This window comes from Balaenoptera acutorostrata, chromosome 8 (genome assembly GCF_949987535.1).
Source record: "Balaenoptera acutorostrata chromosome 8, mBalAcu1.1, whole genome shotgun sequence".
Classification (NCBI taxonomy): domain Eukaryota; kingdom Metazoa; phylum Chordata; class Mammalia; order Artiodactyla; family Balaenopteridae; genus Balaenoptera; species Balaenoptera acutorostrata.
The window spans coordinates 108,364,394-108,380,250 of record NC_080071.1 but is presented as its reverse complement, the minus strand read 5'-3'; the positions used below and the strand labels follow the sequence as shown (position 1 = coordinate 108,380,250).

At 44.1% G+C, this 15,857-nt stretch overlaps 1 protein-coding gene across 2 annotated transcripts in view; it reads right to left on the bottom strand.

Annotated features, from left to right (window-relative positions):
* The window catches only part of CLASP1 (cytoplasmic linker associated protein 1), a 264,971-nt gene that overhangs the window by 64,597 nt on the left and 184,517 nt on the right, over nucleotides 1-15,857 (bottom strand). Inside the window, exons 27-31 of one of the 2 annotated variants that reach the window (XM_057550862.1) lie at nucleotides 12,563-12,670; nucleotides 7,771-7,833; nucleotides 4,660-4,763; nucleotides 2,732-2,755; nucleotides 1,245-1,489 (exon numbers count right to left, since the gene is read on the bottom strand). In XM_057550862.1, coding sequence (XP_057406845.1) covers nucleotides 1,245-1,489; nucleotides 2,732-2,755; nucleotides 4,660-4,763; nucleotides 7,771-7,833; nucleotides 12,563-12,670 — 544 coding nt within the window. The remainder of the gene's footprint in view (nucleotides 1-1,244; nucleotides 1,490-2,731; nucleotides 2,756-4,659; nucleotides 4,764-7,770; nucleotides 7,834-12,562; nucleotides 12,671-15,857) is intronic. The other variant, XM_057550863.1, reaches the window with a different exon arrangement.

Genomic DNA, 15,857 nt, shown 5'->3' with positions numbered 1-15,857 from the left:
ACCCTGAACTGTACTACTGAATCCCATTTCTACTTCGAGGTTTCATTAGAAAGACTCACCTTCTTCCCCAAACCATCCCCCTCAGGTTGGGTGATCCTTTAACATTGCTAACGATGAAATCTAGATCAGACCAACGCTAATCAATAGATTTCTAGAGATTGTTCAATGGATACTTGGTGAACACTAAGAATCAAGAAACTGGGGCCACCAGAATTGAGCAGATTCTTGACGAATAATGACAGCAAATCCTTTTTTCTGTTTTTTGACAGGTCACTAGAGCACCAGAGAGGACCTGCACTTCAGAGCGCATGTGGCGAAACTTCTCCTGACGCATGCACAGAACAGAACAAGGGGGGCCGGGGGGTGGGGAGGGAAGGCGGCAGGAAGGAATAAGGCGGGGGCCAGACTGACTGGACAGCCGCGCTTGAAGCCCAGTGATTCGTCAGTCAATGCTCCCACGGCTTTGCGGAGCCATCCATGACCATAGACACTTATCCAGTCTCACCATACAGCTTTAAAAAAAATTACCCGAAGAATATAATATAGTGTAGTTCAAACATCTCTGTAATTTTGAGATTCATCTTATAAGCAACGACATATTAGTACTGTCATGGTTTAATAAGCAGCATTTCTTCTCAGATATAAAATAATGGTGTGTCAATGGTGCCTTAGATTTGAGGAAATATGGTATAAACACATATTTTTGGTATATGTAATACATGCTCATTTTAGAAAATTTATGAAATACAGAAACAAAGAGAAAAGCAAAAATAATCAATTCTAAAGCTAAAGAGTACTTCAGAGTACCCTATTTGAGTATCTCTTTACTCTGCATATTTATAAACTATACCTACGCCTATGTGTATCAAAACATTTTAGACTGAGGCTGGTATCATTTTATCCATGACTCTAAAGTGTAATAAACCATACCAACCTGCAGACTTGTTTTACTTTTGACCTAAATTGCAAACTGTACCGAGATTTCTCAAATAACACCTAATAGACGAGTGTAAGCCATAAGGAACCAAATGCTTTCTAAACCTAATCAGTTACAAAGTGTTTGCCAGATATGTCAAGTTCTCCGGAAGGCAAGGACCACGACTCAGCCCTCCCAGCGCCTTTAGTGCCTGCCCCAGCGGCTGGAATTCCGTAAGAACTCCCGAGACGACGGGAGCCCGGGGAAGGCCCCGGGAGCGCACCACGGGCCTCGGCCTGAGCTCACCAGCCTGGCCTCCGGCCCTCACCTCAGCGTCCTCTGGCTCTTCAGCAGGTTCTGCAGGCCCAGGAGCCCCTCCTTGCGCTCGGACCAGTTGGAGCTGGCGCAGTGGTTGAGCACCTCGGCCACATCCTCGGTCTGGCGCAGGTAGTGGGGGACGCCCCCGTTCCGGGAGCTGTACGAGCGCTCGGAGCACACGCTGGACGCGTCGCTGTTGGCGTCGTCGTCAGAATACATCCCGTACGGCTCATACCTCCTCCTCACGGGCTTCTTCTGCCAGATCCAAGGACAGGTGACGTGAGTCTCACCAAACAAAACCAACGACAAAGTGCTAAACGCAGACACACACACACACACAGGCGCATGCACCGCCCTCTCCCTGCGCTTACAGATGAGGGGAGTAAACACAGAAAAGCAGACTTCGGGTGAGTAACAAGCAGGGCAACCCACAGCAGGGAGGAAAGAGCATGATCTCTAGCGCGGTGCGGGGCCTTCTCAGTAAGACAGACTGGCTGTGTGACTTCAGAAAGCCTCCTCATCTGTCTGCTTCAGTTTCCCCATCTTTGAGATGACAGTGATTACCCTTCCCACAGGCTTGTTGTCAGGATTAAGTGTAATTACATGTTAAACAGCCTGGCTCGGCACCTGAAGCGCTGTAAGTATGAGCGCCCAACAGCCCCTTCCCAATCAAAAGCAGTCTATCTTGAGCAGGGTCTGTGAGTAAACTCGTTTGAATATTCATGCTTCCTTGAGAACGTCTGGCACTGCAATGTCAGGGGCAGAGTGTCCTACATAAAAGGATTCCTAAATGATCTAAACCATTTTTATTAAGGACTTAAAGTTTTACAACACTAATAGGCCTCCTGTAGACTAGAATACCCGTGTCATTCATTTCTCTTACCTCTGAATGTAAAACTGTAAGTTAAATCCCTAAATAATTTAGCAACAGCTACATAAAATAGATAAAACTTATAAAATACGGTTTCTCTAAGAGAAAAACAAATAGCTACTGGCTTAAATTGTACCGATGTGATTTTCTAGGAATGCGACTTGTACGCCGGGACAGTTCTGCCTTCCACCTACTGTCCCAGCATAATTACTAACAGCACCCTCTCTCACTCTCAAAAGTATCCTTGGTAGGATGATAATTATATGGTCATCTCACTTACACATCAACTAGATTCCTAAGATAAGAAAAATGTTGAATGTATCCATTCATGAAATAATAACGACATAAGAGGAGACACAAACTAGGTTAATAACTAAAATGTAACACTAGTAGGAAAAGGGGCAGAGCTTGATATTTGAAAACAACACTGAGGCAAATGTGAGAGATGACCAGTTCCCTCACCAGCAACAGTGTCGCTAGTTTCCACAAAATCACAATTCAGAACAGAATTTCTATACTATGCTGCTTTTTTTGTTGCTTTTACCAGCTCCTAAAGGAAATACACTCAACAGAAAAAAAAAGAAAAAAAAAAACCAAACATAAAACAAAAGTTAAAGCACTGGTACCTTGCTCCTGGAGTCTCCTAACAGCTGTAGGCAGGAAAATATTGAAGGATGGGGAAAAAGCATAGAGAATTATGTCAGAAGCATATGTGGGGATCGTTCTTGCAACAAAAGTGTACAGCAGAACATATCTTAGCAAACCAAAAATACAGGTTAGCAAGCGATTCGTGTCAAGCAAATAACAAAGAACGCTTTCACAATGGCATTTCCTAACCCTCCTACGCCTCTTACGAGACCTTCCGGTATCTGCTGGAATTCTTTGCTGAAACTCTCCCCATAGCGCTGAGGTATATCCCTAATGTCGCTATTAACTCTGTCGCCTGCTCCTAGGACAGATGTTGCCCCGGGACTTCTTTTCTGCAAGCAAGGACTGTGTACCATCCCGGCGCTGTCTCTTCTGAAGTAGGTCACTTGGAGAGACCAAGCAGTTTGGACAAAACGTAGTAGTGAGGGCAGTAAGGGTGTAAGGGGAGCCGGAGCTCAGAGAAAAGCCCAAGTCAGGTGACGGCAAAGCCCAGACTCTCCAGTCCTACTCTACCCCCTGGCACTCTGGGCACTGTACCCCCCCCCCCCCCACCGAAGTGCTGTCTCACCGAGGGCTTTGCGCATCCATCACTTCTCACCCCTCTGGCCCCCACTTCTTCAAGTCCCGGAATAAGTAAGAAACAGATTCCAAATGCAGCAACTTGGAAGGAAGAACCGCTTCACACAATTGTGTGCCACCTCGTGACTCTTAAGTTAAAGTCCTGCTTAAAGCAATTATCCTGAACTCCAGTATCTGCCAGAAAAAGCCCTGCTACACACAAGGCTGAGGAACAGAGCTGGCCGGGCAGCCCTCACCGTGAAACCATGAGGAGAGCGGAAAACTGCTTGCTCACAGATGCTTGCCAGAGAAATCTGGCTGAGCAGGAATAAATGACAGAGGGCCGGGAGGGATGAGAGTTGGAATCACTGTGGCCACACGCTATAAAGTTTTGACTGGATGAAACACGGCTGGATTTAAAACCTCAGGGGTCTGATCACTGTGGCCACACGCTATAAAGTTTTGATTGGATGAAACAGGGCTTGATTTAAAACCTCAGGGTCTGAAAGCAGGGTATTACCTTTGTTCATTAGAAGAGAACAAGCCTTAAAACAGTACAAGCAAGACCAGAGATCAGGCAGTTCTAAAGAATGTCTATTTTAAATGCTGAGCACATAAACCAGAAAGTACAAGAGGCTGTGTTACTACCAGCTGAAATGCATCTTTAAAAGGCAGTTTGACCACAGGCTGATTCTACTTAGGAATTTTTTGCTATAACCACGAGTTCAAGGACTTCTAATCGCTTTATGTTGCTTTTTTAGACATTACATTATAACAATGCAAAAGCACGCTCCACAGGTGCTTCATACCCTCAGAGAGTTCACCTAAAATCTGGGAACACTGCCGTAAATAATGACTTAAGGACTCATTTAAACAAACATAAAATCATATGGAACAACTAGTGAGGGAAATGGAATCAACACAAGATTTTCAAACCACAAACGCTATGACCTACTGTTATACAATGATATGCTTAGGCTATGCCATCAAAGCCTGTAAAGCAACAGAAGCAATAGAAGGGAATAAAGGAAATGCTGGGGGGAAAAAAAAAAAGATAAAAAAGGAAAAGAAGAAGCCCAATGACATCAGAGAAGCCTGATGTCATCACAACTTCGTTGACACTGAGGAGCACAGAAGACGTACTGGATGCTAATGTGTCTTGTAAGGCCAGTTTTCACGTACGTACAGAGTTCACAGTTTAAGAAGAAACGAACAATAATATAAATTCACACAGTTTAAGAGTGTCAAAGCTGATTTAGTGACCTGGTTTGGAGACTACTTCCTGTTAAGACAGAGGAAAACGCAGGTGAGTAATTCAAAGAGACTCCACACACGTCGTGCCTCTTACCAAAGCATCAGCAACAGCAGCTTCCAGATCTGCACTGGTGCTCAGAACCCGCATGGCATTCACAGAGCCAGGTATTCTTCCTGCCTGGCCGAGCCCAAACCGGTCTAGTTAAAAAACAAAAGCAAAAGATGTGTCACTTTAACTCACGTGTTTTCATTTCTTTGCGACGGCTCCTGCCTCGTCCCACTTACTGCACAGAGGACGGAAGCATCTCTAGCCAATTTTCACTGCACCTGACGTGTAGTTTCAACTACACCTGACCTGCTTATTATCAGTGGCAGCGGTTACACTGTTCACATTTAATACGATCGTGCCAAAAAGCATCCTGACAACTGAAACGGTTCTTTAATGACAGTCTATTTTTGAAAAGTGTTGAGACATGGGGGGGGACCTGATTATAGAAGGTGGCTGGGCCATGAGGGTAGTCTTTTCATGTATACAGCATTCTCTCTAAAGGCTAGCGGCCCTGATATTTGGTCAAACTAATTAGAAAGCTTCACGGTTTGATCAATGAGTTCTAACGCAATGTGTAATAAAAAGTTAAAATTTGAAACAAATGTATTAAACTGATCTCTGTGCAAATTTTCATTAGTGTCTCCACTGTTTAACAGTTATTAAGCTCAATTAATGTTAGGTATTTGTTCATCATGATGCCTGTGTCACCAAAGGCTATTTAAAAATCAGTTTATTAAAATTCTTTAATCTTCACCACGAAAAGCTAGTATCTTCGCTGCAAAACATTAATCATTCAGATAATATAAATTTCTCCTGAGTCCCTCAAAGGATTTTTAAAGGATAATGTTTATACGTGTCAACCAAATGGACAGAATGCAAAAAAATTTCCGACTTTAGCAGTTCAAACAGCTATTCTACGCCTGTTAACAAGCGCAGACAATAAAAACTAACTTTTTAATTTTTTTTTGGCCGCACGGCTTGCGGGATCCTAGTTCCCCAACCAGGGATTGAACCCTGGCCCATGGCAGTGAAAGCGCCGAATCCAGAAAGACTAACTTTTAGAAGTCCCATTCCGTGAGCTGACCAGCCTTCCTTAAGAAGTGCTGAGATTACTTGGGACTCACTGCCCTTGTGAGGCCTTGCTGCTCACAGCCGTGGCAGCTCAAGACAAAGCAGTCCGGTAAAAGGTTCTTATCTAAAATGCTAACGTATAATCAACCTTTGGACGAAAAATGTTAAGATTAAAAATGCTTTCTCTTTGTTAACAAATAAGACACTGTTTGGACAAGGAAAATCTCTGCATGTGCAATATTCTAGTAATGAAGCATTTAGAAAAAATAAATATAAAAGAAAGCTAATGTCTGTTTTACATAATTGATCTTTCCTACAAAATGATATATTTAAAATTTTGGGCAGGTAACAAGACATCATCTACAAACTGGGGAGCTCTAAAAGTGAAGTGTTATTTAGCTTTTTTAAATTGTCAGCTTTGAAACGTTATACCTTCCACTGCCACAGAAAGGGGAAAAAGATTTAAAACACTGCTAATCAAAAGCTATATAGTTATGAATTTTTAGAGGGAAACAAAAATTGTATGTTATACTATCCCCTTTTTTAATGCACTTGTTGCTTGTACTGAATTTCACCATTACGTGTATGTTTAAAAGGTGATTTAATGTGCCAAATAAACTAAAAAAAGACCACAAAACAATTCTCTCTCGAATATAAATCATCACCTGAAATAACATTATAAATTTGAGATTTATTATGCACATAGTTTTATAAATGATCTTTGTTCAAGTCTTTTTTTTCCATTAAAAAAGGGTAGATAGTAAGGGATTTATGAGTAACAGAATGAAAGTAATTCAGTTATAAGCCATTTAAAAATTACCCAGCATAAACGTAAATAAAACAGAATCTTAAAAAAAAAAAAAAAAAAAGTAGGTCTCATGCCAGCAATTCTTGCTCCAGGGATAATACTGATTTTTCAGACACAAAATTAAAACTGTAAGAACAAAGCAATTATTCTGTGCTTCCCAGATGCATACAGCTTTGCCATACACAGTGACTGCAGATCATTTGATATACATTGTAGATAACTGAATTTCAAATCTTAAGGGGAAATGTTTGTCTGGACCTAAGAAAATTTATAAGCCTTTTGTTTTCGCCAGACCAAAATCTGCTCTGCGTTCTCTCTGGTACTGTTCAGTTTCCAGGAGATGGATATATATGACTGTGCCCTCAGTTTGGCCCATAATCTTCAGGGGAATATCCTAATCAGAGAATACATAATAAAATGCATAGGTGGCTTCATTTAGAGGAAAAACAGAGACACTAACTCAGTAAACTGGTCACAGTTGTCACCATCAACAGTCTGATTTAACAGATTATGCCTTGTACTCAGTTGATAAACTACAGTCATTAGGGATTATTAGCATACCAAAATGATGCCAGTTAAATCCGGCAAATTGATGCATTATTGTACGCTCACTTTCTGCCCCAGTGGCTAACCAGGGCATTTGGGGTATTGTTACAATGGGGCTGAGATGGAGTGTTTCGGGTCTGCAGGCTGCAAAGGCTACCTTTGGCCTGACTTGATCATCCTAATCATGATTTGTTTTTCCATAAAAGCTTTAGGACGATCCATTTCCTTCAATACATATGAAATGAGATTTGCTATAATCTGGAACATCTGGTCACTAAATAGTACCTCCAAGTAATTAGAACCGGACGGTAGCAGCTAGCATTAACAGACACCACTTTATTGGGAGCTGAGACTGAGAGACGAAAGCCTCTGCTGGATGACGTCCATACCCCACTTCCTCCGAGGGACCCTTCAGGACACCTATCTGGGGCTGCAGTTTTCCTGGGGGAGGGAGTGAAAGGAGGGGCAGAAGTGCTTCCCCATCCTTTCGTTTTGTTTTGTTTTAACCTAAGTACGAACACTAGAGAAATGATGTCTTCAAACACGCTACAAAGCATCTACGGCCTATTAACAGGACCATAAACATTCAACAACTTAAAAAAAAAAATAGAAGCACATCGTGGGGAGAAAGAAAATATGAGGTGCATACATGCCGAGTGCGAGCGGACACTGACGGCAACAGATGTGACAATGAGCGTGGACAGGCATGGCATGCATGAGCGCGTGTTCACCTGACTGCCCAACAGAGTCAGCCGTGGCGAGAGCACTAGTGGACCTGGAATGACGTCGAGAGGCTGCAGGTAAAAGGAACGGCAACACCCACAGGGTTAACACACGAGAACCCGAGACAGCAGCGGCCACGGGCCGGAGGGAACGCGGGGCCGCTCCCAACGCGGCCGTGTTTCCTCACGGAAAGAGATGGTGTGGGGTGCGAATGGACAGCGAGCGCCAATGCCCGGGCTGCACGCGGGGCGCTGGCGCAGGGGGAGGGCTGCCTGTGCACCCCGCGGCCCCGCCCCGGGTGCACGCTGCCGCTGGGAGCCGCCGTCGCCACCACGGACTGGGCCCGGGAAGGACGCCGGGGGCGCGCCGAGGGGGCGGAGCAGCAGGATGGGCCACGCCTCCCGCCAGGATGCGATGCACACGCGACCATGCACCAGAAACAGAAGCGGAGAAGTTCACGACGTTCTCTCAACAGACACAGAATGAAGTCACAAAAAGGGGGCTTTCATATACAGGATGGATACACAACAAGGTCCCACTGTGGAGCACAGGGAACTCCATTCAATATACTGTGACAAACCATTATGGAAAAGGACATGAAAAAGAACGTATGTATGTATAACTGAATCACTTTGCTGTACAGCAGAAATTAACACAATGTTGTGCATCAACTATACTTCAATAAAAAAGAAATAAATACTTTATGCTTCACAGATTAAAAAATAAATCAATTAAAAAGAAAAAAGGGGGCTCAACAACTGAATTCCATTTTCCCTAGTCAACATGTGTGCTGTTCTGTTGCAGAAATATCCTAATGATTAATGAACTCACTGTTTTAACTGTTGGAAAGTTGGCTGTAATAAGTTTAACAGCCTTCCTTGGAGAGGCATTTGCAGGCCTCTGGTTATGAGCACCAGCTCCGTGACACATGGGGGGCAAGTCCTGGTCAGATCTCAACTAGCTGTGTGGGCCTTGGGCAAAGTACTAAACCCCTCTGTGTCTCAGTTCCCCATCTGTGAAATGGGGCCAACAAGGGTACCCTCCTCTTGGGAGTTAAGAGAATTAGGAGAGACTATACATCAAACACTTGAAACGCTGCCAGGCACAGAATAAACCGTGGTGGTTAACAGCAGCAGTGCTGGTTAATAAATATTATTTTGCTAGCAAGTACTCATAATAATCACATCAATTCATCAGTCTGAGAAAAGATATGCCAAACTCCATCCTCGTGTGGAGAGAATAACTTTTAGAAACAGTTATGAAATACAGGCTTGGGTCCAAACCTGAATTTATTGACCCGAGTGCCACATAATATGTGGCTTCTTCTTTACCTCAAAAAAAGAAAAAATAAAAAAACGAAAAAAAAAAAGATAACATGCTTCTATCATTACTTAGAAAGAACATGGTGACTGTAGCACAGAGAGTTCATAGGTTTCACAGAGTGACACTAAGCAGTGCCAGAGTCCAGAATCCTCCCACATTTACATGCTTAGTCATGAAATGGCAAAACCCCAAACTCTTCAATACAATTTTATTTACTTAAGCTCATGTCACCTTGTGAAATGTGCATATCTGCGGGATAAGGTGTACTGAACATCAAAGGTTACCTGGTCAGTAAGGACAAATTTTTACTAGCATGCAAAAGAAAAAGAAAATCCCTAATTCCTCGAGATACACAAAACTAAGTCAGCAAGCTCTAAAACAGGTATTACAAAAGAATCACTTTCCTTACATAAGGAAACTGGCAAAACACTTTGTAAGAGTGAAGCAAACTATTCATTTCTTGTACAAGCACAATGGTATCGTATCCTGATAGTTTAAACTGGAAACCATGTTTAAGCAACACCTGATCTGAAGGTTCCTTATAAAGTCGTCCTTTGGTTCTGTTTCAACAGAATATTCTACAGCAAATCCGTCACGTAACAAGTCCTCTGTCACGTTCTCAAGTGAACGTCCCACGATGGAATCCAAGGTGGACCCGCTTACGTCAAAGCCTCATTGACAGCAGAGTCCTAGAGCCTTAATCTCACCTACAAGCTGTCACTGTCACTATGTATTCATACCATTAAAATGGTCCAAAATAACTTTTTAAGAAAAATGTAAGCTCAAACCCAGTATGTAGTCACTGAAACAGAATTACTTCTGTCCTTTTCTTTTAAAAAGTGAAGGTTGGCTACGTAAGTTGATTCAAAGGGGCACTAATGCAAAATCTCACTGACTTATGAAGGGGGTAGGAAATGAACATTATTAAAGTGAATGAGAATAAGAAGGAAACATCACACTCTCCGAAGGGCGCAGGAAGCTCCCCAGGGGGCAGCAACCTCTGGGACTTATCCATGAATTCCCAGGTGCCATTGCCACACCTGGAAATCCCGACTCAGAAATGTGGCCAAGCACTTTCTCTGTACCTGAGCCTGGAGAGGGCTCAGAAAGCAGTTAGCACATTTCGGAAGAACCAATGAAAGACACCTCAGGTGAGGCAGGGGAACAGCCACACTTTGAAGTCAGACCCGCGTGGCCTTGGGAAAGTGGCCTCCTCTCCCCAGGTCTTGGTTTTCTCATCCAGACAAGAGGGACGACGATACCTGTCCCAGAGGCTGAAGAGGACCCGCAAGGGTTATATGCCCACTGACCGCTCAGCACGGTGCCAGGGACACGTGGGCACTGGTGCTGTTCTTGCTGGACAGCAGTTTTATGAACAGACTTAACCCAACAAGAAAGAAAAGAAGTCGTGGTCTAAAAACCGAGCTGAAATGATGTGAACTCCTGCCCTGACCACACAGAAGACCACGCTGGTACCAGAGCTTGTGAGAAGGGGACATGTCTGCAGCCACAGCTCCAGCTGTGGTAGCAGCAATGACACACGTCCACAGCCCGGGCTGTCACCAGAACACTTCAGTGGAAATCAGACCGGATCCCTCAGCTCCTCAGGGTCCAGTCAGGACCTCAAGAATCCAGCACACCTTGCCTGGTCCACAGACCACATGCTGGGTCACAAAGGCTGCTTCCATGGACAGGAACAAAAACAGCAGTGTACATGTGAAATAAAAACACTGAACTCTAAGAGGCAAGATAACCAAGAACCAGACTGAACTGTTCACTTATAGAACAGGTCATTTCGAAGGTCAAATCGTGAACAAGGATGCATAGATACACAGCCTTAACTTAAAAGGAAAAACCACCAGTTCACTCAGAAAAAAAATCATCCTTGCTGCTCCGGATTTTTGAGGATTCTGATCTAATGCTGTGGACTGCTGTGGAAGAGCTGGCAGGGACCAGGTGAGCTGCCCCACTCAGGCCCTCATGCCCATCAAGCAGGACACCTCACATAGGTATCTCCTCAGCAAGCCAGGTGATCGTCTAGAGGGCCCTGCATCTGTCCGCCTGCTCTTTCTGAGAACGCCACAAGGGACAGTGGTCATGAAGAAATAGGTCTAGATTCTGAGTACTGATATGAATCGGGGGAGAAAAGATACTGGGAAGGAGTGTACGACATTAGAAGGAGATAGTGGCAAATATTAAAACCTTATGCTTTTGCTGTAACATCCATCTTCCAGAGTGACATTTTTATATTTGAAAGACCCGTTTCATAATTAGAGTCAAAATAACAGACTGCTGCAGTCCACAGTTCCAGAGAATAACTTCAGGCCTAGGCCCTACCGGTATAAAGTGATTTCTACCTGCCATGCTTATCATGAGGAAAATACACAGCTGTACAGCACTTAATATGCCCAAGAACTAAAACACAATTACTGAAGAATACAAAACATTCCTTTTCTCTTGTGTGTGCGTGTGTGTGAAAGTATGTGTTGATAGACGTCTTCGGGGATTAATAATTTGCACTAGGTAAAAAGGTATATGTCCATTTTAGAGAAAGGCAAGACTATTAAAACGAAATAGAAAATGTAAATTCAATATTCTATAAAGGATAAATGTTTCTCTTTCGGTCTTGTTTTTCTTGAATACTAGAAATTGTTAAAGTACAAATTCTAGCTGTAAGGAAAACTGAAACAGGGGGCGTGTGTCAGACAAGCAGCCCCAACTGACACCGCACTGGTGATCAGAGGTACAATATTACCATGCACCATGGCCACCAAATGTTATAAATTTTTTGTCCTGGGGTGGCACCGGATCACAAACATTAAACAGCCTGTTGAGCCCAGGAAGAATGAAAAGTATCTTAATAATTAACAGTGAACATCAAGGTTTTGCATTGTGCTGTACACTTAGGCCGTTTATCCAAAAGCAATTTGCAGACTGCTTTAAAGAAAGCTTTGAAGTGACTCGTTTAACAGAACGAGAGCTAATATTCATGCTGCTTTTTCGATTAATGTGCTCACCCCCAAACCGAGCACGCGCTTAGTTTCCTAAATGTTATCATGATTATACTTTTTTTTTTTTCCTTCTCTGAAGTGAATCACGCATGGGCTGAGCCCTGGTGAAATTCAAAACAGGCTGCAGCGATTCACTGAGTACGGAGACACTTCGGGCGCGCTCAGCTCTTAAGCAGCAATGGTCCCTGGCTGAGCTGAGCCACACGCTGGCAGCGACCTCGCAGACGGGCTTGCCCGGAGCAAGTGGTCCTAAGCGACAACAGTATAGAGCGAAGGGGTGCTTTCTTCCCCTGATATGTGAAAACTGGGAACTGCCAGAATCCGAGCATGCAGAGGGGACAGGAAGGGAGGCTCGGGAAGAGGACGGGAGCGGAGAGGCCCGCGGGACAGCGGCGGGGGACGGAGGCAGGCGGCTGGGCCCGGCGGGGCGGGAGGAGCCCCAGGAGCCAGGCTGGCGGGTACTCACCGAGCGGAGGGAAGCCCCGAGCGGGGCTCGTATCGCGGCTGCTCTCACGGCTGGCATCGCGGCTGCACCCTTGACTCATGCTGGGTCGAGGGATACGGCTGCTCCGTGCTAGCGTGCAGCATGAGGGGTTTCAGAGAAGGGGGACAAGTTTAATGAAGACAGAGAAACTCACACATGGTCAGTCACATTCCGTTCACGTAATCGCGACGCGGCCCGCGCCTGCCCCTGCTCGGGCCTCACTGACGGACGGGCCAACGACAGGAGGGGGCGGGCAAAGCTGGACTTGCCCACGGCCTCACAAAGCTGGGCATTTCAGTAGGAAGGTGAAATAACACCTAAAGGTAAGAAATGGAAAAGAAAGCTCTCCAATAGAGCAAACTGGATCAGAATATACGAGATCCAAAGTCTTCTGGAAATGATCAGTTTCTATGGTTTCACCACACTCGTCCCCGAGAGGATAATAAAAGGCCACAGTCATTTTCATATGCACTGGGTCCTTAGAAAGATACTTTAATTTGGATTAAAAACAGAATAAAGGCTCTGGTCACTGAACTCCAGGAACTTACCTAATTAAAAGGAAGACTGTTCACTTCCCCCAGCCTGGCCTTCTTTACAAAGAGAAGTCGTGAGGACTGACCCTGCTAGAGAGCCTGCCTGCTGCAAATCAGTGTGCAGATATAAAGAATCGGGACTGCTAACCCCTCATTCACTGGTCTCGACATGAATTCCTGTGTTTTCTATGGAATCCAAAAAGATCCGTCTGTCACCCCTAGCCAAGCACCTCCACTCACCCAGCCTCACGCCTGAGTCCATCCCAGGTGGCCTGATAATCCCAACAGTCATGGTTAAAGATCATCCACTGGCCTGAGAACAGCCAATTACTTTCTCACATCACAGGACACTGAGACGACAGAACCCCATGAACAGCCTAACGGCTAATATAACTTTGCCATAAATCTCATGAAAGACCATGATTTTCTTATTTTTCAACTTACTTTGAGAAAACAGAAACGCAGTACTGGCAAAATACTCAAAAACAACTTCGCAAACTGAAAGCACGTAGCCGCCTACATGACAGCTGATGGGAACAACAAATATTTCCATCTTGAGAGGATCTACTAATTCTGGATTAGACAGAAATGCCTTTCTCAGAAGTTTTGGAAAATATAAACTTGATTCACTGATGTAAAAACCGCCATGTTTACTACATTGCAATGAGCAAAGCCTATAATTTCAGAGTAAAGGTAGATTTATTATATGGCCAAACCGTAACAAGAATGTCTTACAAACCAGAATCATAAAACTCCCTGAATTAGAAGAACATGGAAGTGAAAAACCAAACCAACTTCCTATTGTGGTCTCTGCTCAGTACCAGAGGTGAATTAGACCCTAAAGGGACCTAAGTGATGTCCAAAGGTTTATCAGGTCTGTGCTGGCGAGCAAAGCAAAGTCAAGCCCAGGAACGCAATCTCAGCTATCAGTCAAAATGGGGCTTCATTTGGAATTCTCTAGGAATTCCTAAACTCTCCTTCATTTTGCTATAGTGACATGGAAGCACTGAGTTTTCACTCAGAGTAGTAGTGACAATTTATCAAGCAATTCTTGATAACATTCTAAACACCTCCTGCTCCTACAATGAAGGCCAAAGCAACAGGTGCTAAATTAAACTTAAAAAACTAGGGAGTATCTACTGACCCTGTCAATAAATGAAAAGTTGCATAAAACCTACAAAGGAGTCCTTAGGGGGGCCACTACCACATCTAATGTAGAAATGCCCTCTCCAGCTCCATGCTAGCTCACTGGTCCAGCCACTCAGCCGGTCTAGATCTCAGCCTCCACTTAGGAAGGTGAGAGAGAGAGAGAGAGAGAGTCCCCACTATTTAAATGAAAAGGGTACCGTGAGATAAGGTACGTACGTAGGTACGTCTGCGGTCCCTGCTGGAAGGCATACGTGAAAACCTTGTATTATTCCACTGGCCACTCCAAAACAATCATCAAAAAGCAGTAAGGACAGTCCTGATAGGTCTTCACACATGGGCATGCTTAGCTGACCATTTTCTTAGAGCTCTTGCCCAATTATGTCTGAATTTTCACATAGTTCTCACTCCCTTCTTTAAGTTAGCAGCTATGTTACAGCAGTGGGGAATCTCTGCTCCCTCCCCGGGCTGAGCTTGCTTTGTGAGGTCAATGAAGAGCGTGAGAAGGAACAGGTAGACGCGATGTGAAATAACAACAATCATAACTCTTAACGAGGTCTACCGTCCTCGTATTTGGCCCAGAGAACGTTCATTCACCCATCTGTCCTGACCACCTTCTTTAACATATGGCCGGTAGGAACACGGAGAAAAAGAATTCTGTTTACAATTCTGTGCACGGTTTGGCCCCAAACTTCATTAAAGTACACTTAGCGGTGAAATCAACAGTTCAAATGTTGGATAATTTAAAACACAAGAGGAAAAAGTTCCCCTTTACTTGCAACACCACTTCCAAAGACTAACCTACAAGGAGGATTTAAAGTAAGTATACACATTAACGATTTTTACAAAGACTAATTGATTAGGCGTCAAAACTACACCACAACATACCGAATCACCCTGTGTGTGTACTGAGTGCCAAGAGTGAGCATTCTGTGTGGGAACAGGTTTTGGAGGAGGAGGGAGAGACGATAAAACACACCTGCCGCGTGAGCTTTCTAAAAGCAGGCAGGCTTCTCAGGGAGTTCTGGAGTCCTGCACGGAACGCTGGGAAGCCTGGAAAACCCTCTGACTGGTTTTCATTCCTTGAGCGACACTCTACCTTTATAGAGTTTTAAGGGAACTCCTGACTTTTGTCTTTCAAGGAAGGATCCTACCAGAATTCCTATCAAAAGCAGAAGTACAAGAGGAACAATGAAAACTCCCAGAAGTTAAAGACATGAAACGTCTCTCTAGCCTAGACATTCTCATGTCTTGGTCTTGCACACAGTAGTCTAATCTAACAAAGAGCTAAAAGGAATTATTAATTTTAATTTTTTTCAAAACACATTTAACCAGAAAATCATCTGAGAACACTTTAAATGCATATCCACAGACTGTTAGGGGCAGAAAGTCCAATGTATTCATAGCCTTTTCAGTAGACAGTTGGGAGAACAAGGGAACCAAAGGCAACTTCCAAAACGTGACTGCTGTAGATGTCAGCTGTTCGTGTGACTTTACCCTAAGTCACACGTAGAAGGAAACAATCTACACACACACTCCTCCATTTGCTCAGTTTATGAAGGAATACATTTCAGAAAGAAGGGCGTGGCAGGGTTTTG